Source organism: Eriocheir sinensis, chromosome 36 (assembly GCF_024679095.1).
Source record: "Eriocheir sinensis breed Jianghai 21 chromosome 36, ASM2467909v1, whole genome shotgun sequence".
NCBI lineage: Eukaryota > Metazoa > Arthropoda > Malacostraca > Decapoda > Varunidae > Eriocheir > Eriocheir sinensis.
In genome coordinates, this window is record NC_066544.1 from 9,005,383 (window position 1) to 9,032,849 (window position 27,467).

The window sequence follows — 27,467 nt, forward strand, 5'->3', positions numbered from 1 at the left end:
TATCTTAACATGAGGGGTCCCTGGAGCATCAACTCCTTCCTATCGCCACGCTCCCTCAACCTCCCGCGAATCGAGTGTCAACAAACAGCGTCCGACGTCCGTTCAACTTCAAAATGCCGCTGCCCGACCTGGTGAGTTACCGCTTTTCAAGTTTATTTCGCTGCCTACACACCTCCAGGAGATACAGGGCTGGAGGATATGATGGTGGTAGGCTGTGGGCGTGTAGGGGAAAGGAGGAAATGAGTAGTGATGGACAAGGAATAGATGGAAAAGAGCCGCACCCTTTCTCTTCATCTCCCTTTCTCTGCTCCTCTTTCTGCCCATATATTTCGTTGACTACCTACCTCCAGGAGACACAGGGGTGAGGGATATGATGGTGGTAGGCTGTGGGCGTGTAGGGGAAAGGAGGAAATGAGTAGTGATGGACAAGGAATAGATGGAAAAGAGCCGCACCCTTTCTCTGCTCCTCTTTCTGCCCATATATTTCGTTGACTACCTACCTTCAGGAGACACAGGGCTGAGGGATATGGTGGTGGTAGGCTCTGGGCATGTAGGGGAAAGGAGGAAATGAGTAGTACCCTTGCCATCTGTGCCGGCGAGCGGTCAAATGGGGCCAGCGGGCCATCCAGTGTGACCGCTGCTGTGATGTCTCCCTGCATAGTGGCTGGTATCATGTCAGCTGTGGGGGGCTTCATGGCGGCGTTCAACGGATTGGAGGGTCGGAGCCTCTCATGGATGTGGGGTGCCCAATTTTACTTCCTATCTTTTCCACTCACCTTTACTTAATAACAATAAATTCAGCTCCTTAGACACCACATCATCCCCGCCAGCACACACAACTCCCATCACTACGTCATCGTTAGATAGGATCACCCAACCGTTAGGTAGAGACAGTTTGGACAATTCCTCCCCCATTCAGAACCGACATGAAGACTTGACAGCAGACAATCCTCAGACATCATCCACTCCCCATAATCATCCAAACCATTCCACACCTAATCATTCGGTATTATTCTAGTGTTTGTCCTTACTCACCCCTCGCAACCAAAATTGGCTAGGGGGCCATTGAAACTGCGGGGAATGCGGTGGTAAACATGAAATGCGTCGCAAATGCATAGTTTTTGAGATATGGGGGGTTGAAAAATACCCTAGATGTAGTGAAGTCTTCCCGACAGACAGTCCCTATAATATGACCCTACACAAAAAAGACAGAATGGACAATAACCATGGTGGAGTCCTCATTGCGACAAAGTCGGAACTAGTAGTGACTCCAGCCACAGAACTAAATGTGGACTCTGAAATTATTTGGATTAAAGTACAACTTCAGGGCTGTAGAACTCTCTTCATTGGATCTTTTTATTGACCCCCAAATTCAAATTTAGAATATCTGCAGACCCTTGACGAATCATTATCCAAAATTGACCCCTCCAAAAACATATGGTTGGTTGGCGACTTTAATCTCCTTGACATTGATTGGACAACAGAGGCGACACTGGACAACCACACCCACGAAGGCAGCATACTACCACACACTGATAGGAGAAACTTACATGAAGACTTTATTGACATAATCAACACACACTCACACAAACAGTGCATGAACCAACACGCACACAGGTTAGTGTAGGAAGACACAATCCTAACATAAGACATGGGGTCACATCCAACACACTAGACTTGTTCCTCACAAACAACATTCCTTTAATCACATGTACACGAGTACTGCCAGGTCTCAGTGATCATGACATGGTACTCATTGACCTGAACATTAGACCAACAACACAAAAACAACTACCCAGGAACATTTATTTATACACCAGAGCCGATATGGGTGCCATAACTCAAGACTTAGCTGATTTTAGAGACTTTTTCCTCGACACAGACCCAATGGCCAATTCTGTTGAGGCAAATTGGACCAGACTACGAGACTTTATACATGACACAATGGACAAACACACACCCAAGAAAACTATCACACAAAACCGGTCATTACCATGGTACAATAGACAATTGAAAAGACTACACAGAAACAAGGTAAAGGCATACAACACAGCAAAACTTTACAATGATACAGAACACTGGGAACACTGCAAAAACATACAGAAAACACTGCAAAAAGAAAGTAAACAAGCAGAAATTAAATACACATCCATCTTTCTCACAAACAACACACAAAACCACAAGAAATTCTACAGCTCCTTCCAAGCATGCAGACAAGACTCGACCGGAATTACAACACTACTATACAACGGTTCCTTAGCCACAAGATAAAGCCAACACACTTAACAAACCATTCCACTCTGTTTTTACACAAGAACATGCAAACTTGCCAGACATACCAACATCACCACACCCAACAATTCCTCCCCTCTATTTAAACACCCAAGGAATTGAGAAACTATTATCTGAGGTTGACACTGACAAAGCGACTGGACCAGACAATATACCCTGCAGGATACTAAAAGCTAATGCTTGCATTCTTGACCTATCCTGCAGGTTATGTTCTCACAGACATTACAAACCGGAGAACTCCCTCAGGACTGGCCTTTGTCAAATGTGACATCAATTTTTAAATCCGGAGACAGAACCCTCCCTGCTAATTATAGACCTATTTTGCTAACCTCAGTTCCCTGCAAAATTTTAGAAAATATAATTTATAGACATATAATGGTCCACTTTGATAGGCAAAACATACTGACTGACAGTCAGCACGGCTTTCGGCCCAAACGTTCGTGTGAGACTCAATTACTTGTGACCACACACGACATTTTGCAGTCCCTTAACAACCCCAAAATCAGACAAGTTGACGCCATAATACTTGACTTTGCCAAAGCCTTCGACAAAGTTCCCCACCAAAGACTGTTAGCTAAATTAGAATTCTATGGCATACGAGGACAACTTTCTAACTGGATTACCACGTTTTTGACTACCCGCAAGCAACGAGTTGTTCTTAATGGTAGTCAATCCTCATCTATTCCTGTAACTTCTGGGGTACCTCAAGGCACCATCTTGGGCCCCCTTCTTTTCCTTTCCTGCATTAATGATCTCCCACTATCACTTACCTCTTCTACTAGACTTTTTGCAGATGACAGTTTAGTTTATCGACCCATTTTAGATAGGGATGACTGTCTTCGACTACAGGACGATTTAGCTGCACTTGAAGACTGGGAAGCCAAGTGGCAGATGACGTTTAGACCAGACAAATGCCATCACATCCGTTTCACCCGTACTAACAAACCTATTCCCTTCATTTACAAACTCCATGACACAAGCCTGAAGACTGTCTCTTCACACAAATACTTGGGCGTACACATCTCAGCAGACATGCGGTGGAACACACACATGAGCAGCATCAGGGTCAAACCTCACAGACCCCTGGGGTTCATGCTTAGGAACCTTAGCAGGTGTAACACAAACATCAAAATTCTTGCATATAAGACACTCGTTCGGCCACACACAGAATATTGTGACACCGTCTGGGACCCACACACTTAACAATAACATAAATAAATTAGAGGCCATACAAAACAAAGCTGCTAGATGGGCCAGATGTGATTACAGACACACCACATCAGTCACTTTGCTTAAACAAGACATAAAACTAGACCCATTAGCAACACGAAGACAAATACACAGACAACAAATGCTATATAAAATCACAAACAATTTAGTAGACATAAACAAAGACACTTATTTACACCCGACAACTACACGATCCACTAGAGGCAGCCACAACCTTAAATACCACACTTAACAGACTAACACTAGTATATTCAAATATTCATTCTTTCCCCGCAGCATCCAAGAGTGGAATCATCTCCCATCTCATGTAGTTAATAGTCCCACTCTTGACACATTTAGGAATAGGATCATCAGTCATTATCTCCCAAATCCTGGCCCTTCACCATGTCCCAATATCTCTCCTCATCCTAATCCTGTCCTGGCCCCTTGAATCCCCCGCACAACCCCGCATATCATGCCACCCGAGAGTGGCCCTCAGCGGGTCCCCTAGAAATTAAATGAAATGAAATGAAGTAGTGATGGACAAGGAATAGATGGAAAAGAGCCGCACCCTTTGTCTACCTCTCTTTCAGCCCTTTTATTATGTAGACTACACACCTTCAGGAGACAGGGCTGATGGATATGGTGGTGGTAGGCTGTGGGCGTGTGGGTGTGTAGGGGAAGGGAGGAAATAGGTAGTTGAAGACAAGGAATAGATGGAAAAGAGCAACACCCTTTCTCTACCTCTCTTTCGGTCCATATATTTCGTTGACTACATACCTTCAGGAGACACAGGGCTGAGGGATATGGTGGTGGTAGGCTGTGGACGTGTAGGGGAAGGGAGGAAATAGGTAGTTGAAGACAAGAAATAGAAGGTAAAGAGCCGCAGCCTTTCTCTTCATCCTCTTCTTTCCTTTTGTCTACCTCTCTTTCAGCCCTTTTATTTTGTTGACTACACACCTTCAGGAGACAGGGCTGAGGGATGTGGTGGTAGGCTGTGGGCGTGTAGGGGAAGGGAGGAAATAGGTGGTTGAAGACAAGGAAGAGAAGGAAAAGAGCCACACCCTTTCTCTACCTCTCTCTCGGCCCATATATTTCGTTGACTACACACCTTCAGGAGACACAGGGGTGGATGATAAGGTGTCACCTGGTGATATCTGGCTTTCTTGACCCCCGGCCCATTCTTGAGACTGTTTTTCACCTCCAGTGCCCTCTTTCTTGCTCATATGACTAGATGGATCAACACTGTTTCTCATTTTGTCACTCGTCAAGGACAATACGCGTTAATTTAGTCACTATTACGAGATCTACAGTTCATTTGGAACATTTCCCTAGCTGCTTAGCGTTACTGTATGTGACGGAATTTCTTAAAATGTCCTTTTCTCGACAAAATATTGACAAATGGCATCGTTTCACTTTCTTGTCTCTATTGATGACGTTTTCATACCGAAAAGTTTTTACTTTTCCTACAATGATGCTTTAAAATGTTCTGTGGTGCAGCAGTATCACAACAGTAACCTCATGAACTCTATATCCACCTCCACCTGGCAGCGTTACCCATAGGAAGCTCAGGAAATGTTCATTGCCATAGGCCTAAAGAGGTGGGGCTGGCAAGAAAGTGGCTGTACCCTGCTCCGCCGCGGCTTGCACAGGGCCCCCGATTTTTGTCAAGAATTTGCGGGGATTCTTGAAAATCTGACTTGCTAGAACAAGAAATGCAAGAATTTCACTAGATTTGGGAAAATTCTTGCTCGGCTAGGGTAATTCTTGATCACCAGATGACACCTATATGGTGGTGGTAGGCTGTGGGCATGTAGGTGTGTAGGGGAAGGGAGGAAATAGGTGGTTGAAGACAAGGAATAGATGGAAACGAGCCATACCCTTCCTCTACCTCTCTCTCGGCCTATATATTTCGCTGCCTACACACCTTCAGGAGACACAGGGCTGAAAGATATGGTGGTGGTAGGTTTGGGTGTGTAGGGAAAGGGAGGAAATAGGTAGTTGAAGACAAGGAATAGCAGGAAAAGAGCCACACCCTTTCTCTTCATCCTCTTATTTCTCTGCCCGTAGGTACTATGGTCCATATTCTTAAATGTGTCGGGCTCCCATTACAACTATTTGCTAAGGCCACAGAGAAAATTAACTGGGTTTTCATGGGTGATATTCATGTTTATGGTACGGGAGTCTTGCATAACTATCACTAGAATCACGAAACAGTCTGTGAAAACTCCAGCAGCTTCTACGAGACTTTTTGAACAGGCGAACTGAGATGCAAATACATTTAAGAATTCGGGCATATACCTCTGACTACACCTTCAGGAGACTCAAGGCTAGATTTGTCAATCGTTACTCTGATCACAGTTTCCATTGCAAGTCAGTTGTTTCTAAGGTTTTGATAAGAAAATGGAGATAGGTTACTATTGGTATATAAAGGGCGACTAACGTCCGTCTGTATATCCTTTATAGACGTCCAAATGGTGATAGCTACAGATATAGGCTTTATATGTTTTTGAAGTGTACTATGCTCCCGAGTAATTGTGGCACATAATATTATATTGTGAAATACAATTGTTTATCATATAAGAAATCTTGTTTTTCTGTGTCTTATTTCTTCCGGGAAGCGCCGGGTACTTCATCTAGTTTTATATAAACTAGTCAGCACAAATGGTTTGAGGCTCAGGAAATGTAACATGCTGAAAATTTCAAAATTTTGCATGATTGATAACTTTGGCATGGATTGAATAAGGGAAGAGGGATGAGAAAGAAATGGATATGAGAACTTTATTATTACTTTCAATATATTGCTGTATGTAGACTCATGTTAAAACTGACTGGCATATATATTCTCTGATTTTATTACGATTTTAGTTTCAGACAGAGGCACTACACCGTGATATCATCAACAAGAGTAAAACAGCATTCAACCAGGTTATTGAGCGGTACATTTCCCTGGCACACGGACTTCCTCCTCCACTAGATGAATGTCCCTACCAGTCCCCACACAACAGCAAAAACAAACCAAGTTCAACTTCCATATTACCCCAGAAGAACCTTTCTAGGACAGGTGCAACCATAAAAACCAGCACTGTCTCCCCAGCCATCTCATTAAGGCAAGATTCATGTTGTGTTGAGGATGATCTTGTTAAAGAGGTGGAGGAATCACTGCAGAGGAGGAAACAACAGCTCGGGTTAAGTGATGACTTTATATATGAGGAGATGGAGGATAATGAGGTTGATAAGGATGACCCCACTTGGGATGGGTCTCATCACCATTCCAGAGTGAATTTACCCAGCAGATTGCATAAAAAGAGGGGAAGAAAGAGAAAACTGACTGATAATCTTATTACAAATACAGTGGGGTCATCTGATAAAAACAAGTCTCGAAAGAAAACACAAGCACCTGTGGATGAAGTAAGCCTTGCCCAAAACAAAGCTGCTGATTTGAGGCAGCTTTCTTTGCAGTACAGGCTTTCAGATGTGAGCAACTTGCCAAAAAGAAGAGGTAGACCTCCCAAAAGAAAGTCAGTGCTGGAGGTGAATGATGAGGGCAATATATCAAGGAAGAGGGGTAGACCACCCAAACGAAAGTCATTGTTGGAGGTTAGTGAAGAGGGTAATATATCAATGAAGAGAGGTAGACCGCCCAAGGCGAAATTGGCGGCAGAGAGTCGAGAAAATCCAAACAAGAACAACTCAAGGAATGACTCTGGGTTATGTGATGGAAGAAAAGAACCCAAACAGAGAGGCAGGCCACCTAAGAAGAACCAAACATTAAATCAGAATGCCACCGAGGATGAAACCACAGATACAAGGTCAGCTAATGAAAGCAAAGAACCCAAACAGAGAGGCAGGCCACCTAAAAAGAACCAAACATTGAATCAGAACCCCACCAAAGACAAAACCACAGATACAAGGTCAGCTGATGAAAGCAATATACCACAGAGGAGAGGAAGACCATGCAACAAGAAAGCAACAGGGACTCTAAAGATCCACAACCAAGACTGTGGTGTAGTGCTGAGAAGGCTTGGTGGGGGCAGTGAGGGTATCCAGTCTGTAAATAAAACAAATGAAACCAGGACAGTGTGCAGTAATGGAGGTGCAGAAGAGGAGGAGCAAAGATCTCAAGAGAGCAGTGATGGTGTTGTGAAGTTGGTGCAGGAGGCAGTGGGAGGGTCTGCTGCTATTCTGCATATGGTTCAAGAAGGGAAGAATATAATCTGCCTCCTTGACACCTTGGACCCGGTGCACATCATGGTAAATCAAAACTCGCCCAGTGAAACTAATTCTGGCAAGGAAACAGAAGCAGCTACAGGACAAACTTCCAGAAAAGAGAAGAAAAAAGGGCAAGAAAGAGAACAAAGCACAAGAACTCATACTGGCAATGACATGAAAACAAACACACAAGTAGAACAAACTGTCAGCAAAATTACTAACATAGAGAAAAGGAAAAAGGCAGATCAAACAGCTAAAAATACTACCAACAAAGAAAAAGAGAAAAAAGCCATAGAAAAACAGCAGACAGTGGATAAGAGAGCAAGGAGTAGCACAAGAACTGAATCCTCACCCCCTCATAAGGCAATGCAACAGTCTGAGTCAACTGTTGAACATCCTACACCAAAAAAGAGGGGACAGAAAAACAGCCGAGAAAGTGAGCACATCTCCAAAGCTGTCAAGTCACCGAAGAAACAAAGGAATGAGTCAAGTGTGCCCGCCAAGGCTTCTGTTGCAACACACCTAGCCAGTGATGCCATGGTGTCACCTGGGCAGAATAGCGGCATGGTTCCCAGCAGTGAAGGCAATGTGCTGAAGAGATTACATGTTGATCCAGATGCAGGAACAGAAAAAGTTACAGGTCAGTTTATGCAGCATGAACCTCCTAACACCAGTGAGTCACCAACCAATCAGCCAAAAAAAGCACGTGACTTAGAAGTCTCTGACAGAAGTCTTTCCAAATCCAACACAGGGCTGTCAGATGAATCTACAAGAGAAAATTCAGAGACAAAAAGAAAACTTGGTTCCGACGGGTCAGAGTCAGAGTCACAGGATGAAGACGGATGGCTTACTGATAGTGATGAAGATGACATGATTTCAGAATTTAGTACGACCCAGAAAAAGAAGAGCTTCCTCCATCGGACACGAGAAAGGCTGAAAAGAAGGAATTACAGACCAAAGCACAGAGAGTCAGTGAGCAAAGTTATATTCGATAGTGACGATGACATCCTTATTTTGGAACCACCCAAGCCTGTGCCCATGTCAGAAGACAAGAAAGACAACACAAATTCTGAAAACAGCCAGAGCACAAAGGGGGTGCAGGACAAACCCCTCATGGCATCACCATATGTTTCCCTGAAGACCCAAAGAACCAATAGGAGAGCTGCAGGTGGACACCAGCAAAGCCTGACCACTAGCAGTTCCTACATCCAAGGCCTCATCAATAACTCCATCATGAAGAATGTTCCAGAGATGATGACTTCGGCCTCAACCAGGGTACCGGTGGACGGTCAAACGAAGGAGGAACCTGACCCTGAGGACATGTGGGATCTCCTGCCAGCCCTCCCCCAGCGGTCCTCCAGCTCCCTTGCCACAAGGGCTGCCAAGACCAGCCTGCAAGAATCTGGCATAACGGTGGGTGTTCTGTGATCAACTTTATTTCCATCATTGTGAATATTAAAGCAGTAGATAATCATTACCAAGCAGCATATATGTATCTGATTTTGTTTCCTCCAGTTTTCTGTCTTGTCTGTCATTCATCACTTATTAATTCATTTACCTCTTTATTCCTTCATTCATTTGTTCATTTATTCATCTCTCAGGAGACTGCAGCCGCTGCTCCACAGAGGTCGACGACTGTCACCAGCACCAACATTAGTGATTCAGGCATCACATCAAAGGTACATACTTTTCAAAAGAAAAAAAGAGAAAAAAATATCAATTGATTAATAGATTTAGATATATTTCAAATATTCATGGATGTACTATATAAGTTGATGTATTCATTCACTTATTTATTCATTTATATTCCTATTTGAGTGATGTATGGAAGTCAGTTGATAAGCATCAGTGTATTTAAGGAGACTGGTAGTAATGTAAGACTTTCAACATTATGGCAGGCCTCCAAGTTAATGAAGAGCTTTTGGACAATGGACAGTGATGAGGAGACAGAAGATAAAGAGCCAAAAGACACAGAGTCACTCTTCATGTCCACACTCACCTCGGCCTCACAGCTGGTCCGAGAGAGCACCGTGCTTCCCAACTACAGCTCCCTTGGCCCCGAGCACTGGATGTCAGTCGCTAGAGCTATGCAGAAGCGAAAAAAGGTAACGTGACCTGTAAAATCACATGTACAGCATCTAGAATAAGTGTGTATGTAGTGAAGGCAAAAGAATGTAATTTAATATTTTTTAATAACAAAGGAGGCAGGGCAATTTAGAAAAAAACACAGTGCTCCCACATAAAACAACAGAAGAATACTCCATAAGTGAGAGTGAGTTTGGTTAGACAGGTCTTAATACTCCCCTCCTGAAAGTTTAAGTCATAGGAAGAAGGGAATACAGTTGAAGGAAGACTGAAGTTGAGTTTACCAGAGATAGGGATGAAATAGTTGAAATTTTGATTAGTTCCTGCATTAGGAAGTTTGTCATTGTAGGACTGAGACCCAAAGGTATGAAGTCCTGTGCTGTTAGTGTTCAGGAGGCATGCAGCTATCAAGTCCAATGGATCAGTTAATTTGAAGACAGCAGTAAAAGATTGCAAGAGATTGTGGTGAACTTTAGAGAATATTAGACAGCCAGTAAGAGAAAGGGAGTTGATTATGCAAAATACTTTTTGACTGCTGTAATCAATAGCTCTGTCTGAATGGAGTCCCAAAAGCAGACTGCTTCAAGGAGGCAGTGGCAGAGTGCTTAATACAACGAAATAGTGAATGCAGACAGCTTGCTATTTCTGACTACTATTCTACCAAAGATCAACCATATGTCATTGTCATCAACCTTGACTGATTGTTACTTGCTCAAGAGGTGTGGAAGAGGGGGCCGGCAGTATAAACCAGGCAAACAAGATAAACGTTACTATAAAAAAGTGCTCTTACAAAGCTTGTGGGGTTGTGGCGAACCAATAGAATCCATTATAACAACCTTAAATGCCATAAATTTACACATCGAAAACAAGGAGTCTGAACAGTAGGTGAAAAAATGGAAACGAGTATAATACTACACCGTTTTCCAAAGTAGATTAGTTATCTATAAAGTACCTAGCTCAACTAGCAAAAGAAAGCATAAATTAGATGGAGAATAAAATTTTAAATGTTGAGAAGTATAATTCAAGAACTTTTCATTTTGCTGTCTTGTTTACCGAAATGCTCTGCCTCATTGTGCTAACATTGTCTCGGCCTTCAGTCTCAGCTTCAGGAATGCTGGTATGTGTGTGTGTGTGTGTGTTGCAGGTAGGAATGGGAGGGTTACGTATGTATGGTTGTCTGTGTGCCAACAAGTGTGCAGTGAGTGAAGGCTGTTTCTGAGAATCTGCTGGGTTTGGGCTGGGTTTTATTGTTTTCAAGGGACCACATATCACTTGGTTGACATTAATTTATCAACCCTACCATTGGATGTGACTCAATAAGAGGAGATGGGGGGGGGGGCAACATGATCCAAGCCAGCGAGGCGGGCGGGAGGGTAACTGCTATATAGTTGTTGGCTGATGAGGAAAGTGGTGGTGGTGGTGTGTGTGTGGGGGGGGACTTTTCCATTGGTACTTTGATAATCATACTCATTTATTTTCTTCCGCAGAACTCATTCCTGAGGCTTACATTCCAGTAAAAATGCTGTATAAGTCTTACGGTAATCTAATATTTAATATTATGATGTGTGTAGCTTAATATCGATCACAGAATAATTTGCTCTAATGGTTTTTATTCACAATTAGTATATATCGCCTGCCTGCATGGAGGGCGATATTATTGTTTGTGTGGATATTATACTATATTTTTATAGTCATTTGCTTTTATGTTCCGTCTTTTACTTTAAAAGTTGTATGTAGCTACACATTATACATATGATTATTGCTATATGTACATTTATTTATACCTATACTTAAATAAATAAAATAAAAAAGTTCTAGTTAATTTATATTTTTAAGACGTCATGAGGTATCTCAAACCTTTACCCAACCAGTGAACCGCCTGAAGCTTCTAGCCCCCGTTGTAATTTGTGAGTTGTCATGTGTCCTCCCTCGTATGAGGAACCGTATTACTTCAACCACATATTCCCAGTGTGTGTGTGTGTGTGTGTGTGTGTGTGTGTGTGTGTGTGTGTGTGAACTACCAACTAGTCTAACAATACTACACAAACGAAACACCAAGACGAAATGCTCGAACTGTTGTCTGTGATACAACGGACTGGCTTCCTTGCATTGGCCTGCCCTCTCACCGCGAAGCTGGCCGTGCGTGCTATAAGTAGTCTCTCTGAGGGGCTGGAGGCTGACACAGAGTACATCGAAGCAAGAAAGCCTTGCCAAACCACCTGGAGAACACCAATACTACGTCCGGCAGCCGGCGCCACTGTTCCCAGGCAAACACCGCCAGAAGATGACCACAATACCCGCCGCCCCGCCTTTTCCTCCAGCCAGGAGTGCCCCTCCTGCACTGTGTGAGGACCCGGGTTACTCTATCACGTGGTAAGCTGATAAAAAGGTTACTTCATAGTGCAAAGCGAAGAACTAAGAAAACTCGGGTAACGACTACCTCGTTAATTGTTGTAGAGGTATGCAGGGCCGTAGTTTCAGGGGGTGGGTGGGGGGGATATAGCACCCCCAGTGTTTTCTAAATTGGCCTCGAGGTGCGCCTAATAGTGCATGCTTATTTAAAAACAAATACCCCCACCTGGGCAAGTTGCTTCGCTCCCCCCCACCCCATCCCCCAATGAACCTATGATGCCCTCGATCTATAGGCCCCCCACTCCCAACCCCCACGGGCAGTCGGCGCACAGTCCACCTATAGCTTCACCTTTTTGACTTCTGTTAAATAGTAGGCTACTACCTGAAGAAGGTGCGTGCGTTAACCCGAAATATCACTCTGCCCCTTGTACGTGTTCCTGGTAAAGGCTGAGGAGCCGTACGCTGTAGCTGCGCGTGGCCTCAGTGCACGTGAAGTGATCATGGCCAGGTGAAAGGTTTTATCACAAAGGCAGCATGCAGTAGATGATTTATAGTGTTTAGTACGTAGAGTGGCCAAGATGCCGACAATTTCGACACTGTTGGATGGGAAGAATGTACAGTCGGACATTTCAGTGAATTTTGCAATATTTGTTGGTTATTTACGGCGGCCGGTGTTGCGTTTCTGGCTGCGCTCCTATTTCGGGCCGTCAGTTTTGTTTACAATGAAAAAGGCGGATCATTATGAACACGGATCCGTGTACACGGGAAGCATATTTTGTTCTTTCAAAGGAAAAACATTCTTGAATCCAGTACAGCGCTATTTTGTAATAAGTGGTGGGGGGCCAATAAATAGCCTTCATGCAATGATTCATGAGTAAATTTACGTGAAATATCAATCAATCAACCATCTTGATATTTTCATAACACAAAACTGTCTTGATGTGCATATGCAGGCCCGTAATTTTGGCACTTTTTTAGTGGGGGCGGGGCTAGAGGGCATCATAGGTTCATGAGGGGGGGAGTGAGCAAAGCTATGCAGTCGGGGGATGCGTGAGAACAACTCTGTTAACATATTTTTCATTCGCCTCTGAGCATGCGCAGTTCGCAGAACATCCAGGAACACGACACCGGGGGATGGTTGTTAAACCAAATTACAGCAATATCATCAAGATGTCTGCAAGGAGTTCATGAAGGTCTGCTGGAATATTCAGACCTGATAACGTATGTCAACTGGTCATATATCTGCATGGGTATACGAGGATGGTGTCTGTACAACCATTCAGAGTCTGAGGTAATATAAGGAAAGGTTCTCCATTGAAGTCTTTTAAGGAATTTATCGCCTTTTCTTGAGGATCGAGTTCAGTAGTTGCATGCTACTTAATAATTAGATGAGACCGGCCTGACCGTAGCAGCTAGCGTACCTTACTCGCCTGTTGTTGGATGCATTTTTGAAAGGAGTGGGTCATTTTAGTAAAGTGCTGTTGCCAGAATGTTAAAAGTTTTGAGGTCCTAAGAAAATAGAGGGAAGATGAGTAGTAGAAGTGGATGGATGAGGACAAGAAGACCCAGCAAACATCGAAAGTCCGGGCCGATACCGGCAAATAACGGAACTATGGCATGAAGGATTGCGTTTATCGGGCCGATATAAATATTCTGCAATCGGGCCATAAGAGGCAAATGTACATCGGGCCAGTACTGTCATATCGATATGACAGTTTGGAATATAGCCTATAACTACAGGGTGCAAGGGAGGCTACAAAGAGAGTGGCAGTAGGAAGGGTATGATGAAGGGGGTAGAAGTGTGTACTGAGGAGGTAGCCAATGAGGGAGATGAAAGAAAAGATGTAAATGATTGCAGGCGCAGATCCTGGACAAAAGTTGTGGGGGGGGTCAATGTCAGGATTTTTGCGGGTGGAAGGGGCATTGGCATTACCGGTTCGCCATTCTCAGCAGTCCTGCTCCTGAATAACTGGTGGACTGAGCTGAATCAATAGGCATAACAGCCTGGACTTGGTGCAAAATCATTCCTGGGTGGCCAGTATTCCTCTTCAGATCCAAATGAGACTGCCGATTCCTCTGAGAAAAAGCATTCATGGCTGCATGCGCTTTTGAGCTAGTTTTCCTGTATCCACTCAGCCCATTAGTTAAATTAGATGTCCCATCACTGGAGCAATAGGAATAATTTTATTATTGGCCATAAGTCCTTGGAGAAAGTGGGAGAATTAACCAGTCACCTCCTCAAGACGAGAAGTAAGGGCAGTGGATGGAAGGGTTCTGTGCCCATGGCATCCTCAGACTATTCATGTGGTTAGTCTCGCATCCTTACATTACAACTTTCATGCCTTGTGAAAATAAAAAAAAGGGGGGGCTATAGTGGAAGAAGAATAAAGATATATAGCCAAAGGGAAGGGGAAAGAGGAAGGGCAAGTCTAAACAAAATTTCTTACCAGAGATGCAAAGATAAAGTCTAAGCAAAACCTGCTGGACCAGGACAGGGGCCTGAAGCAGAGAGCATGCATGTCCACTCCTGTATGAGGCACCAATCCTTGGTCCTGAAGCTCACCAAAAAATTTCAGTTGTTGAACCACCCAGTTTTAAGCAAAATAACAATTCTGGGAAAGTAGGAAGCTATCTGGGTGATATTCAAAGGAACACTAAAGTCAAGGATTACGGAAACACACTTTACTGGTTTGTACTCCTTACAGTAAACATTTAATTGAGTGCCATCATTAATATACATTTATTTACAGCTTGGAGCTACCCAGGATCAAGTGCACATTAGTGTCACTTAATGAAAAACTTCGTACATCAGTCCCTGGCCCGTGTGTGGGTTAGTGACTTCAACTTCAGTCTCTGCCATCTTGTGGTCTACAGCTACCTTCAAGAATAGGTTCGATGAAAATACAACAGAAAGAGTCAAACCAGCAAGAAGGGTAACTGCCAAAAGAGTTCTTGGGTCCTCTTAAGGCACTGAACACAAAATGCAGACGAAGGAAGGATCCATCAGGGTTAATTTACATAGGGAAAATAAATAAAGAGCCTTATCAAGATAACAAAGAGTTCCCTGGCTTGCATATGGAGTCTTGCACCCAAAAGTTTTCTCTTTGCATTAGAAACTGCTTGAGCGACCTTCTTTGTGTGGCAGCTGCACGATCTCAGGAACTATCACTCTTGCAGTTATAAATGTTATAAAATATATTTTCTCAAAATACATTTCAATCTTGCACAAAAAAATATCTAAAAATGATTGTGTACTTTTCTTATTTTTTTAGCAAGACTAAACAGCAGCTTTGTCATATAAACTTCTGAAGCTGGGAGTAACCAATGTCCCTGATTAGATTATAATATACTAATTCATTAAAGTACCAATCACTGTACTTTATGGGGATTGAATTCAATGTTGGTTAACCACATGTTAAGTTTATTCTTGCCACATAACCTCAATATACTGGAAGATAAACCTTTCCCTTTACAGGAGATTCCAGCTTGTTACCACCATAGGTCATTAGGCAGCCTTGGCAGCTGTGGCACCCACCAGCTTCTGGAGACCCTCAGTGCTCATAGACTTAGGTCGTTCAAGGGGCAAGCCAAGAGCACGGTCCCAAACGAGGGAGGAGAGAACACCCAGGGCACGGGATACTCCAAAGAGCACGGTGTAGTAGTTCATTTCTGTCATGCCGTAGTGCTGCAGCAGCACGCCGGAATGAGCATCTACATTGGGCCAAGGGTTCTGCACCTTGCCCAGTTCCGACAGGATGCCTGGCACCACGTTGTACAACTTGGCCACCAACTGCACAAAGAGAACAGGATTACCACAACTATAAGGTATGCCTTGAAATATGCAACTATGCAACTAAAGTAAAATTGGCTACTATGGAGAAATATTTGAAGCAATAGGAATCAAGGCAAAAACAAGACAAAGACTCTATATGCAATAATTTTCTGTAAATAATTTTGTTGGATCACCATTGCTCTGAGGCATTGCCTTGCAAGACCTACAAGTAAACAAGCAAGTAAACTATGACATGAATCTCTTAAATTATTCAGATACAGAGCTGCAGTCTCAGCCTATCAAAACTGTCTTGTCAGGAGAGATAATTTACTTTGTTTTGCCTTGCAATACTTTGTGATCTCTTATGATGCTAACTTCCCATAGGGTATACACTGTTTACTCCAAGGGCTAGTTAGTATACAAAAATCAGGGAATATACAGTAGTACACCACCTGGGCAGAGCTTAGAGGCATTACGCGGACAATTTGAACAACTTTTGGTGGCGCACGACAATTTAAAAAAATTTTTTTGGAAAAAATCAAATCTTTTAAAACTCCCGGATACGGGCAAGGTCGGATACGGTGCACTCATATAACTGAGGGTTGGTTTACTGTACTTTTACTTTGTCTTGTAATCTGACTGTTGCAGATAGGTTTAACGTGGTTCATTAACCCCTTCCGCACCGCTCCCGTTTACCCAACCTGGGCCCGTATACTGCTCGCCGCACCCTGCGCGCTCCGTACCCCCTCATTATAATCACTTTTTTTGGCATCCTCGGGCCACCAAGCTGCACACCATGGGACCAATACATGTGCATCCGAGGTAACTTCATGACCCCCATGACCATCAACAAGGAAATGAACACGTACATTTCATCCCGTGTCACAGCTCTCCATATCAACCCGTTCACCTTTCGTTTCTCGGTCGCAGCAAAATATTCGGCAGCCCGGGAATTCATCCATAAACACAGCTTGTCAATCACTTCTTCATCAAAAAAATGACAAAAAGCCTCACGCAGGTAAGTAAACAGCCACATGGGAGGACAATGATGTGTGAGCATCACTAAACGATGGTACGGGGTCAGGCCTGGTATCACTGAAAAGGTCAGACATGAGGCGCCAGCCTTGTTCCTCCACAGTGCCTGAAAACTCCTCATCACTGTCATCTAGTAAGTCACTATCACCACTTTCTGAGGTATCATCACTATCATCTTCAGTAGAAGCACCTGGCAGATATTCAGAGCCAGACTCGGAACTACTGTTGACCGACATAGTGGTGATAACGGCTGTAGCGAATCCAAGATGGCCAGGCTAGGGAAGTGATATAATCCTTCTCTTATGGAAGCAAGTCAAGAACCGAGCCCCAAATGGCAACCCTGAGCCAGCCAGCCTTGAGATGCCGTGACGTCTCGTGATGTGGCAGTCACTGATTTGCTTGAGTGATTGTGGACGGAGCTTCAGGGTATCTCCAGTAAATAGTACCACCCCCTAAACACAGTGTAATACACTATTCTGCCCATATTTACCCGCCCTTTGAAACAATAGAAAATTTCACATACAGACGACCCCCGCCATTCGCGGCCTCACCGTTCACGGATTCGCTTATATGCGGGTAGGGTAATTGCGACACCCCCCGCCGAACGCGGATGAAAACTCGCGTATACGCGGTCTGATCCTTACTTAGTGCCGCTTTCACAGTCGTTTTTGTTTGTTTTGATCGTTACCTATGAGCGGTGATCGCCGCTACAGTATTTCCACGTGAAAGTGGCCTATGGGGTAGTGGTGGCTGCAGAGGAAATAAGATGCCGAGTGGGTGTGGCAAGGTGCGGGGCGGGGCTAACCCCGCAGCTACCACTACCCGATTGGCCAGTTTTACGTGGAAATAGTATAACGGCGATCGCCGCTCATAGGTAACAATCAAAACAAGGCTACTGCTTTGAGGAGTAAACAAACATGGCAGAGACTGGCAGAGGGGTAACAGGTATAAAGGTTGTACGTGCGTACTGCCAGGAACAGCAGCAAATGGACTTTCCAAGGGCCCAGTAAACACTCAAATTAATTAATAATATACTGGATATATATGGATATACATATGAATATTAATACAAAGGGGGTAGAAAAGAATAGGCGCACCTGACAATCACCAAATGGGGGGGGTACAAACTTGGCGGAAGGACTTTTTTGGCAGACAGCCGGTAACGGGCTAAAGAGTAGCCTATCCAGATATTTTGTTTTTATTTATTAATGATCCACAAGACATCCTAGAGTTTAAATCAAAGTATGTGCTTATCTTTGTATTCATTCATACACACACTGATAATATTTCTGTGGTGTCTGATTCACTTGTTTGAGTGAAATTCTGTTGTGAAAAACAGTCACATATTCGTGTCACTAGTAAAAATGAAACTAGTAATGAAAGTTTTGCCACCATGAAATATACACAAATAGATAAATATGAAAGCTCACTTAGTCACAATAAGTGACATCACCTGCTTTGCACAGTAAAAATATGCTATTTATGGTATCTGACAACCGCAAAATGGCGTACAGGCTGGCTCGGGCCACGGAGCTACAGCCTCAACGTTGCCAGAGTGTCATACTCAGCCAATTATATTTCCCGACTTCCTACCCCCAAACTGTCTTCTGTCTTAATAACAAAACTAATTTATAGTTATCGTTATAAGAGTTAGATCCTGATGTTTCTTGGCAATAGTTAGGCGTCAGAAACCGGTAAATACTGTGCTCTGAGTACGATGACCTGGCAACGGTGGCTATACGTATTTTCATATTATTGTTCTCTTGTTTATTCAATGTTCTGTTCAAGAAAAAGAATACCCATAATTTTAATTAGTTTTTGGTTATAAGGATACTTTACGAAATACAATTATAACATTACCTTCTACTAGTTAGGAAATGTACTGAATCCTGGATCGGCTTCGGAATGTCAGGTGCGCCTATTCACTAATACTTGATGGCTGGGTGGAAGATGGTAAACACTGGCTGGGTGGAAGACGGTAAACACTGATGCGCAGTGTTGCCAAACTATCGTACTCATCGCATTGGATTTTTTTCATAGTTTCCGACCGATAACTACCGCAAAAACACCACTCACCCGCCAACCACCACCGCCTACGCACTCACACTCAGCACGACCAACCACATAGTGTTAAATTATTACAGCCCATATTTAATTTGTGATTTATGTGTATGTAAAACTATATAACAATGCTTAGAAATGCCTTAGAAATACATTTTTTTTTAATTCGATCAAGATGGTAGAACAAAACTCTATTTTCCCTATTTGATTAGTCCTGTCGATCATGGCTTCGTGGATCACGGAAATCTCGCAGAACCAAATACCCGCGAATGGCGGGGGGCTTCTGTACACCCGGACGTGATAAACACGTGACGGTTTATCGTAATGCATCCCCTATCACATACATGTGTGCATACCAGTGCTGGAGGGGTTAAAACAAACCCATTGCAATCCGCTCAATCACTCTTGCTCGCCACTATTCTCAATGTTTGGCATAAAGCTCATGGGTTCCATGACTTGTCCTAAAGCAGGGCTACTCAACTGGTGGCCCGTGGTCAGAATCTAGACATTCTCCAGTAGAAAGTATAATTAAATAGCATGAAGGTCCTGGCGATGAATTCTTGCAAGTGTATTTCCTCAACTGACTGTAGGCCCTACAGTCAGTCCAGGAAATACACTTGCAAGAATCCATCACCAGGATATTCATGTCTTGGGTACAGTTACAGTATTTATCCGGACCTCTGCATACATCAGAACTTGTCTAACTGGACTTTTGCTAATAACAGCTGAGTAGCCCTGGCCTAGAGCATTGTAGCATATCTGTCCCTTGTGGATGTGAGATAATGTCATTAGTCATAACTAAGCTGCCATGGAATCCCAAGATCCCAAGAAAAAGCCAAGGTCTGGTCACCATGACTGAACAAACCGTGACGCATAGTCAGACCTGTTCAATACTCGTTAAATTCTGATTTAGTTTTTTCTAAAAACCCTAACACCGCTTATGAAATTAAGTTTAATGCCGTCAGTGCCCAACACTGCCTATACTAATATCACATAGAGAGCGGAATAGCCGCATAGATGAAAACACCTGTGCATTATGTCTACATTATGTCCATTTTTCAAGTTTGGAATGAAGATTTGACATTATGACATTAATTCTCATTGTAATGTCCATTTATTGATGTCCACAGTTTCCTTAGAACAATGTTACGGACTATAGAGATTGTAACTAACATTTCTTTTGACCATCAACTTTAACAATGAGGCAAGTCCCATAAGATACAGGACTAGTGACTCACCTTGAAGAGCTTGTCATCAGGCAAGTGTTTGAGAGCAAATTCACGCTGACAACTGTACCGAGGGTCAGTCTTGCGCAGCACAGCATGGCCATAGCCTGGCACCACCTGGCCAGACTTGAGAGTCTTCCAGATAAATTCCTTTAGCTGCTCCTCTGTCACATCATCTCCAATTTCGCTGCGCAGTTTCGTCACCCACAAGAGCACCTTTTCAAAAGAAAGAAGATTAGCTTCATTTGATTTCAAAAAGGTTATTTTCTTTGACATTAAGAAACTTCAAATAGTTTTCCTTTGACTTGCATCTTTACCAAGCATGCTTTAGTTGTATTCTTGAAAAAGGAGACCCGTATTCCACAATTCTTATCACACTGTAAGCATTATTGGTACGAAATGTACATCAATAGCTACAATACTAATATAAACAGCTTGTTGGTGACCCACCTCCTGATTGGCTAAGCCATGAAGTGGCCCAGCAAGGCCATTCATACCAGCAGCGAAGGATAAGTATGGGTCTGAGAGGGCAGATCCCACCAAGTGAGTAGTGTGGGCTGATACGTTGCCGCCTTCATGGTCACTGAGGAGAAACAGACAACTAAACAATACAACCAAGGCATGCTAATATACAACTGATAACATGAGTAAATTATCTCAATCCATGCTCTGGCCTTTGCTGTGGTGCACCTAATTACCTCCAGGGGAAAAAAATAAAATAACAATAATAAAAATATTATTATTATTATTATTATTATTAATATAATAATAATAATAATAATAATAATAATAAAAATAATAATAAAAAAACTGCAGGGATACAAGCAGGATAAATCTGCTATTCCCTAAATCAGTCCCCAGAAACATGCATTAAAACTGCTGCCTAATTTTAGTCTATTCTCCTCATCATTTGTATATATTTGTTTGTATATATATAGTTTGTATATACAGTGCTCACCTATATTGGTAACTAATGATCACAAAAGTTTGAATAACTAAATGCTCCCATACCTGTGAATGGTGAGGTAGAGGCGCATTAGTTCCGTAAACTGTGGGTCGTCATAGCCCAGCATGGCAGTGAAATTGGCAGCCCAGTCCTTCTTAGGATCAATGGCACCAATGCTAGTGCCGTCACGGTAAAGGTTGCGGTAGATGGTGGCAGCCACGGTGGGAAGCTTTGCAATCAGGTCCATAGAGTCTTCGAAGCAGAGCTGGGGAGTAAAGATTCCTTGTTAAACTGCCTTCATGTATAGTATTTGCCAACCCCATGTTGCCTAACTCAGTTGAGCACGATGCACCACAATTTGCCTCCATAATAATTGTGAAGTGTTAGACAGGTTTGTTTGTATTTCTTATCGTTCATAACTTGAATGTTCATAAGAAGGGGAGGGAGGGGGGAGGGATTGCAGAAGTAGACAAAAAAAATCCATACGGTACTAGGCTGCCTTAACTTGCCTGGAATATCAGTGAAATAACCATTTCAGATGAAATTGTTTGTAATTGTATCTACCAAATTTACAGCTCATTCGCACCAAAAATGAAGCACACAGTCAAAACACATGTCTAGCATTAGCTAATTCATTAATGTGAATCAAATATCCTGGGACTGGTAGACTTCTTGGTGGGGCCTGATGGTTGGCCCCAGCCCGTTAGTGGTGCAGGCAAAAAAAAATTTCTAGTAGACTCTTTCCAGCAGAGCTTCTTGTTTGGCTCCTAATATTATTATTAATAATAATAATATTAATAATAATAAAAATAATAGCACCATTTTTGCTTGGCCTATGCTGCCTCTTAGAACTCATTTTCAAAGGAAAGTTTTGCTAGAGCCTGGGTTGAAAGGTGGTCATCAGGACAAAATGTGGGTAGTCTTGGATCATTTGGCGATGACAAAATTGCCAGACTGTAGCAGTGGGTGGCACTTGAAAGAACCTGGGTCTCCCAGGACACCTCACTTGCATGCTGACCACTCACCTAACACCTCCCCATCATCACCTCTGCATCAGTTTCATGAAAGTGCAGTGAGATGGGCAGTTTCATGAAAGGGCAGTGAGATGGAATTGCCAAGTTTTTCATTTTATGACTTTGTTTTGCAAGAAATGAGACAAGGAGAATTATGAACTCCAGTTAAATTAACTGATTAGTTTTCTTCAGTTAAATAAACTTTTTCAATTATTTTAATTTAGTATTATGCTATTCTGCCTCACAGATCATTAGAGAAGCAGAAGAGGTACAGTCGGCTATAGAGAGTAGTGACCTGTCCAGTAATTTTCGTTCAGAAAGCGACATCTGGCAACCCCTCCACGCAACATGAAAAATATTATATCCTATCGAAATCGTACTGTTGTGGTGACTGGTGGTCACAGGTGCACTCCACATAATTTTAAGATAGATATTTATGAAAAGTGCCCGTCGCTAACGCTTAATAAATATTTTTTCTTTAGGCTCTGTCGCTACATTTTGACACGAGCTTTTAGTTTCGTTCAAATTAAGTCAAGAGCAATTCTAAGTTGTTTATCAAACTATGATACATTTAAAAATATACTGCACTTATTAGGGGAGATTGTTATGCCTTTTAACTAAAAACAAAAAATTCCTGACAGCCGAGATCTTGTTCTTTATAAAAAAAATTATACGTAATAATAGGCTATAAACGTTCACATGATGGCGTCGATCAATGGGCTTTTCCGCACTCAACACACACACACACACACACACACACACACACACGTATTTATACTTCGATGCGTAATCTCCACGGAGAAATAATTGTAGATTTTTGATGATCTGAATTGTCTTTGAGGCTTTATAGTGACGAGAATTAAGGCTGCGAGTTAAACAGACCCTCAAGCCTATTTGTTGTTTGATGGTAAGGAGCATTAGTCACTGCCTGCCTCTGTGAAGGACAGCATTGCACACGATATTTTCAAAGTTTAATAAGAAAAAGTGTTTCAGACTGTTCGTGATGTTTTACCTCATCATCATCATCATCATCACGTAGAAGACATTCATTATCGCATTTCTAAATTGAATTCATGTAATCTGGTATATTTCTAACTACATTATATTATAATATAATATAATATTATACAATATTATAATTTCACAGTCACACACACACGGTACACACTGAAACGAGGCACTAACATCGCCAGTGAATGCGTCACCGTGGTATAGTTGCCAGATACCGCCACCAGGCTAAACATTCTGAAAACCGTGACACTACTCTCTATCATCGACTGTACTGTGCCCCATCTGATCCAGGCAGGGGATCAAAATCGTCTACCTACATGCAAGTTTTGACAGTCCTTCTTTAGGTCATGTGGTTAGTGGTGTCTGTGTGCCATGGTGTCGAGTAACAGCAGTGTGGGGTGCATACATATGCCTTCTCACCTCCCAGTACTTTGCCTTGTGCACACCCTCTGAGTAGCCTTTGGCAAACTTGCTCTCAGAGTTGAGGGCAGTGATGGCTGCTGAGAACTGGGCCATGGGATGGAGGTTGGAGGGGAAGTTGTTGAGCATGTTGACCACATGAGGCGGGAGGTCAGCACGGTCAGCCCACTCCTTGGATATGGCCGCCACCTGCAGGATGAGGATACAGTGAGTAGCAAGAACGACTTGAGAAAACCATACAAGGGAACTTATGTTCTAAAAGAAAATCAGAAAATACACATGATCAGTCTGCAAAAGAAATCCACTTATTGCCTCTGCTGACCATGCATGTTGGGAATCTACCAACTAATACCATGAAAAGTGCTTGTCCATATTTTAGAGAACATAAAATATTTCAGTCACTTTACACCATGTAATCAAAACCCCGACACCCACTAGCCATCCTGCAACCAGGGCTGGCCCTCGGCCAATGCAACCGATGCAACTGCATCGGGCCCCGCGGGGATGACATCACTCCTGTATGACATGAAAAGCTCAGTTGACTTTCCAAACTTTTGGACTGCCCTGAGAATTCTTCTAAGAATCCCTGTCACTGTGGCCTCTGGAGAAAGAAGTTTCTCAAAGTTAAAATTGATCAAGACCTACTTAAGATCAACTATGTCGCAAGAGAGGTTGAATGGTCTTGCTATCCTCTCTATTGAAAACGAAGTTACAGGTCAATTGGACTTCAGTCAGCTTCTAAATGACTTTGCATTTCCTCCTGTATTTGATCTTCCTTTCGGCCACCTCTTTTGTTTTACTTTAGCAGCAGCGAGTAGCGGGGTTTTTTTTTATTATTGTTTTCTTTTTTGTGTGTGTGTGTGCCCTTGAGCTGCCTCCTTTGTTGTAAAAAAAAGCCAAGTCACACAAGATATATCTATAACATTGTCATTTTTCATCAAAACTGTGACATCTACATTGGCAACATTTCTCACTTATGTACCTCAGTTTGTATTGTTTTGTATTTGTTTGACTGCACTAAATGGCAGTAAGATGGATTTTTGCATTGGGCCCCGCACCTGCTAGGGCTGGCCCTGCCTGCAACCCACCTGAGCTTTTGTGGGGATGTCGCCAGTGCACAGGAGCCAAAAGAGACCCTCGGGCAGGGGCTCTTCACCTCCGTCAGCAGTGGGCAGGACCTTCTGGCACTCTGGGATAGAATAGCCCCTGAAGCGGATCCCCTCCTCTGGGTCGAGCACGGAGGTCTCAGTCACCAGCCCCTTCATGCCCCTCATGCCACCATACATCTGCAAGGATGATATTACTTACACCAAAGGGGAAGGAAGTAGGGAAATAAGACAAGGGTAAAATCTGTTATTGCTACAAACTCAGCTAGAATTGTATTAAAATAATCTAATAAAAAAATAGTTATGCATGAAAATTTCCTTAATTAATGGAAGCAAGAATTGTATTGAAATACTCTAATAAAAAAAATGCAGAAAAATATCCTTTATATTAATGGAAATAAATGTTTAGGTCTATGGAAGAGGAAAATATTTTGTTGTTCCTACAAATACATTTTCTGTATACATTTTCACTGAGTATATAATTCCAAAAGAGAGCACCACTGTATCATGATCAAAACTTTACTATTGCATCGTATATCCTTTAATCTCAAGAATCCAAGAAGGGAACAGTGCCAAGGGGTCAGCTGGAGGGTGAGAAATGGACACACAGAGGCAGGAGGGGGCTGTGAGTTAAACTAAAAGGAGAGTCAGGGGATGAGTCAAGGAAAAATTACCCTGTAATAAGCCAAGAGGATAACTCAGACTGAAGAGAAAATGTTAACAATAAACACCCTCAGAAACAAAGCTGTGGATGAAAACTGAAGATGAAAGGTAGGAACATACAAGAGGAAAATAAATGAACAGGGAAAATGGAAGGTGTCTGACAGAATGGGTAAGGCATCACAGGATGGAAAACTTTCCGGAAATAAAATAAGAATAAAGGGATACAAGTGACAGGCAGCAAAAATGGGTGATAGGATGGATTAAAAAAAAAAAAAAAAAAAAAAAAAAAAAAAAAGATATGGGATACAGGTACTAAGGGAAGATAATGGGCAGCCCTGAAGTATCCAATCACTCACCATGTCAACTGTGATCTCCCCGACCTTGGTGCTGCCATGGGCTTTGCGGAATGCCTTCACCTTCTCCTGCATGACCGGGATCTTCTGTGCCATCACCTCCCGCAGGTCAGTGTTCTCGGTGGAGTACTGGGCCCGCGCCACCGCTACTGCCGTTGCACGAAGGGGACATGCCTTCTGTAATGCACAAAATATGAATGACTGTGGATTCCGTCAAGTTTGAGAGAAGTTTTTATTTGATAACTTGGGAAAAGGGTCGGTCTTGGAGGGTAAAGTTTTGATTACTCGATGATATAGGAACAGAAGTGTTATTGTGCATACTTCTGAAGACCAATTTTTTTTTTTTTCTGATTCAGCTACTTATTAAAAGCTTACTAAAATTATTTCCAACAGTGGACTTAACCTAGCATCCCTCCTTATGATTTCCTCTACATTAGTTAGCACATCAGACTCCTCCTCTGCCCTAAATATATTGCATTATACAAACCCATCTTTTATTTCCTTTTCCATGCATACAATTTACCCTTAATTAAAGTACATGAACATCTAAACAATTTATTCTTTTCTTTAACCTTCAGCATTAAATGTTTTTCCTGCATCTTAGTGAGAAATAAAAATAAATACTACGCAAGACTTAGTGTGGCCAAGACCAAGTAACAAAAGAACTCCTTTCTATTTTCTTTCACCACCCTGACCCTGTACTTGTCCCTCCCTCTTATTATCCAACACCCTCCCCTTTTACTTGTCTCTCCCTCTCTGTCCTTCCTTCCTCATATTGTCACTCAGTACTTATCCTTCCCGTAACATTGAACATTTGTGTGTGCGAGTAAACATTGCAAAAGTCAATTTAAATATATCTGTCACCAACAGACCTCCCGGGCAATCACTCAATCTTAAGGCAGTCACTATAACAACGACTCACTGATATTAGGAGACTTTAACCTCCCCCATATCGACTGGGTGACACTATCAGGTTCAGAAGGTGAGTCACATAGAATGATCGAATTTCTAGAAGAAAATTATCTAAGCCAAATGGTTTCTGAACCAACTCGACAAAATAATATACTCGACCTTGTTATAACGACCCAGGATAACCTAGTCAGTAATGTCACGGTAGGAGAACACCTCGGTTCTTGCGATCATAAATTAGTGCGCGTTGACATTAGAGCTCAATCATCAGTGACTGAAAGTAAAGTAAAGGTGCCCAATTTCAAAAGAGCTAACTTCGTAGAAATCCGACAAAAACTAACAGAAATACAACTATCTGATGACGGCAACGTAGAGGAAGCCTGGCTAAGCTTTAAAAATCACTTACTCACTCAGCAGAACACATTCGTCCCCTTGTGTGAGAAGCGAATTAACACTAATAAAAGCCCACCGTGGTTGTATGTCAGGCAAAGCGTTGATATGAAGAAAATATTGCAGCCAACTGTAAAAATAATCTGAAATCTTTCTTCAGTTACATAAACAACAGAAAGGCGATCAAAAGTGGTATTGGACCTTTAACAAACAGCGACGGTGCACTATTGACTGACAGCCAACACATTGCAAGCCTCTTAAACAATTACTTTTCCTCGGTGTTTAATACTAAGTCTTCCTCTCGCTACCATCAACACCAGTACTAATGTAAATCTCGAGCATGCATTGCCTAATTTTGAAATAACAACCGATGAAATCCTTAAAGCTCTCCATTCACTTAAAACAAATAAAA

General features: G+C 42.5%; 2 protein-coding genes across 4 annotated transcripts in view; one reads left to right on the forward strand and one right to left on the reverse strand.

Moving 5' to 3' along the window:
* On the forward strand, positions 1–15,386 carry LOC127007735 (uncharacterized). 2 transcript variants are annotated; one of them, XM_050878991.1, is made up of 5 exons: positions 1–131; positions 6,376–9,126; positions 9,315–9,392; positions 9,612–9,818; positions 11,286–15,386. In XM_050878991.1, exons 1-5 carry the CDS (start codon positions 114–116, stop codon positions 11,313–11,315), a joined length of 3,084 nt encoding a protein of 1,027 aa, XP_050734948.1. In that variant the 5' UTR covers positions 1–113; the 3' UTR covers positions 11,316–15,386. The 2 variants fall into 2 exon arrangements, with proteins under 2 accessions (XP_050734948.1, XP_050734947.1); XM_050878990.1 differs by having other exon boundaries at positions 12–131; positions 6,370–9,126.
* Positions 14,818–27,467, reverse strand: part of LOC127007736 (probable citrate synthase 1, mitochondrial) — a 20,079-nt gene continuing 7,429 nt past the window's right edge. For both annotated transcript variants that reach the window (XM_050878992.1, XM_050878993.1), the window contains exons 2-8: positions 25,760–25,933; positions 24,723–24,920; positions 23,635–23,823; positions 21,256–21,455; positions 20,695–20,827; positions 20,257–20,460; positions 14,818–15,940 (exon numbers count right to left, since the gene is read on the reverse strand). In XM_050878992.1, the coding sequence (XP_050734949.1) occupies positions 15,656–15,940; positions 20,257–20,460; positions 20,695–20,827; positions 21,256–21,455; positions 23,635–23,823; positions 24,723–24,920; positions 25,760–25,933 (1,383 nt within the window). In that variant the 3' untranslated portion in view covers positions 14,818–15,655. The remainder of the gene's footprint in view (positions 15,941–20,256; positions 20,461–20,694; positions 20,828–21,255; positions 21,456–23,634; positions 23,824–24,722; positions 24,921–25,759; positions 25,934–27,467) is intronic.

Bases quoted from the DNA above. Each gene is read 5' to 3' on its own strand.
- LOC127007735 (XM_050878990.1), top strand. The intron at 9,127-9,314 runs GTGGGTGTTCTG...TTCATCTCTCAG, and splicing joins TGCAAGAATCTGGCATAACG to GAGACTGCAGCCGCTGCTCC. The intron at 9,393-9,611 runs GTACATACTTTT...ACATTATGGCAG, and splicing joins ATTCAGGCATCACATCAAAG to GCCTCCAAGTTAATGAAGAG.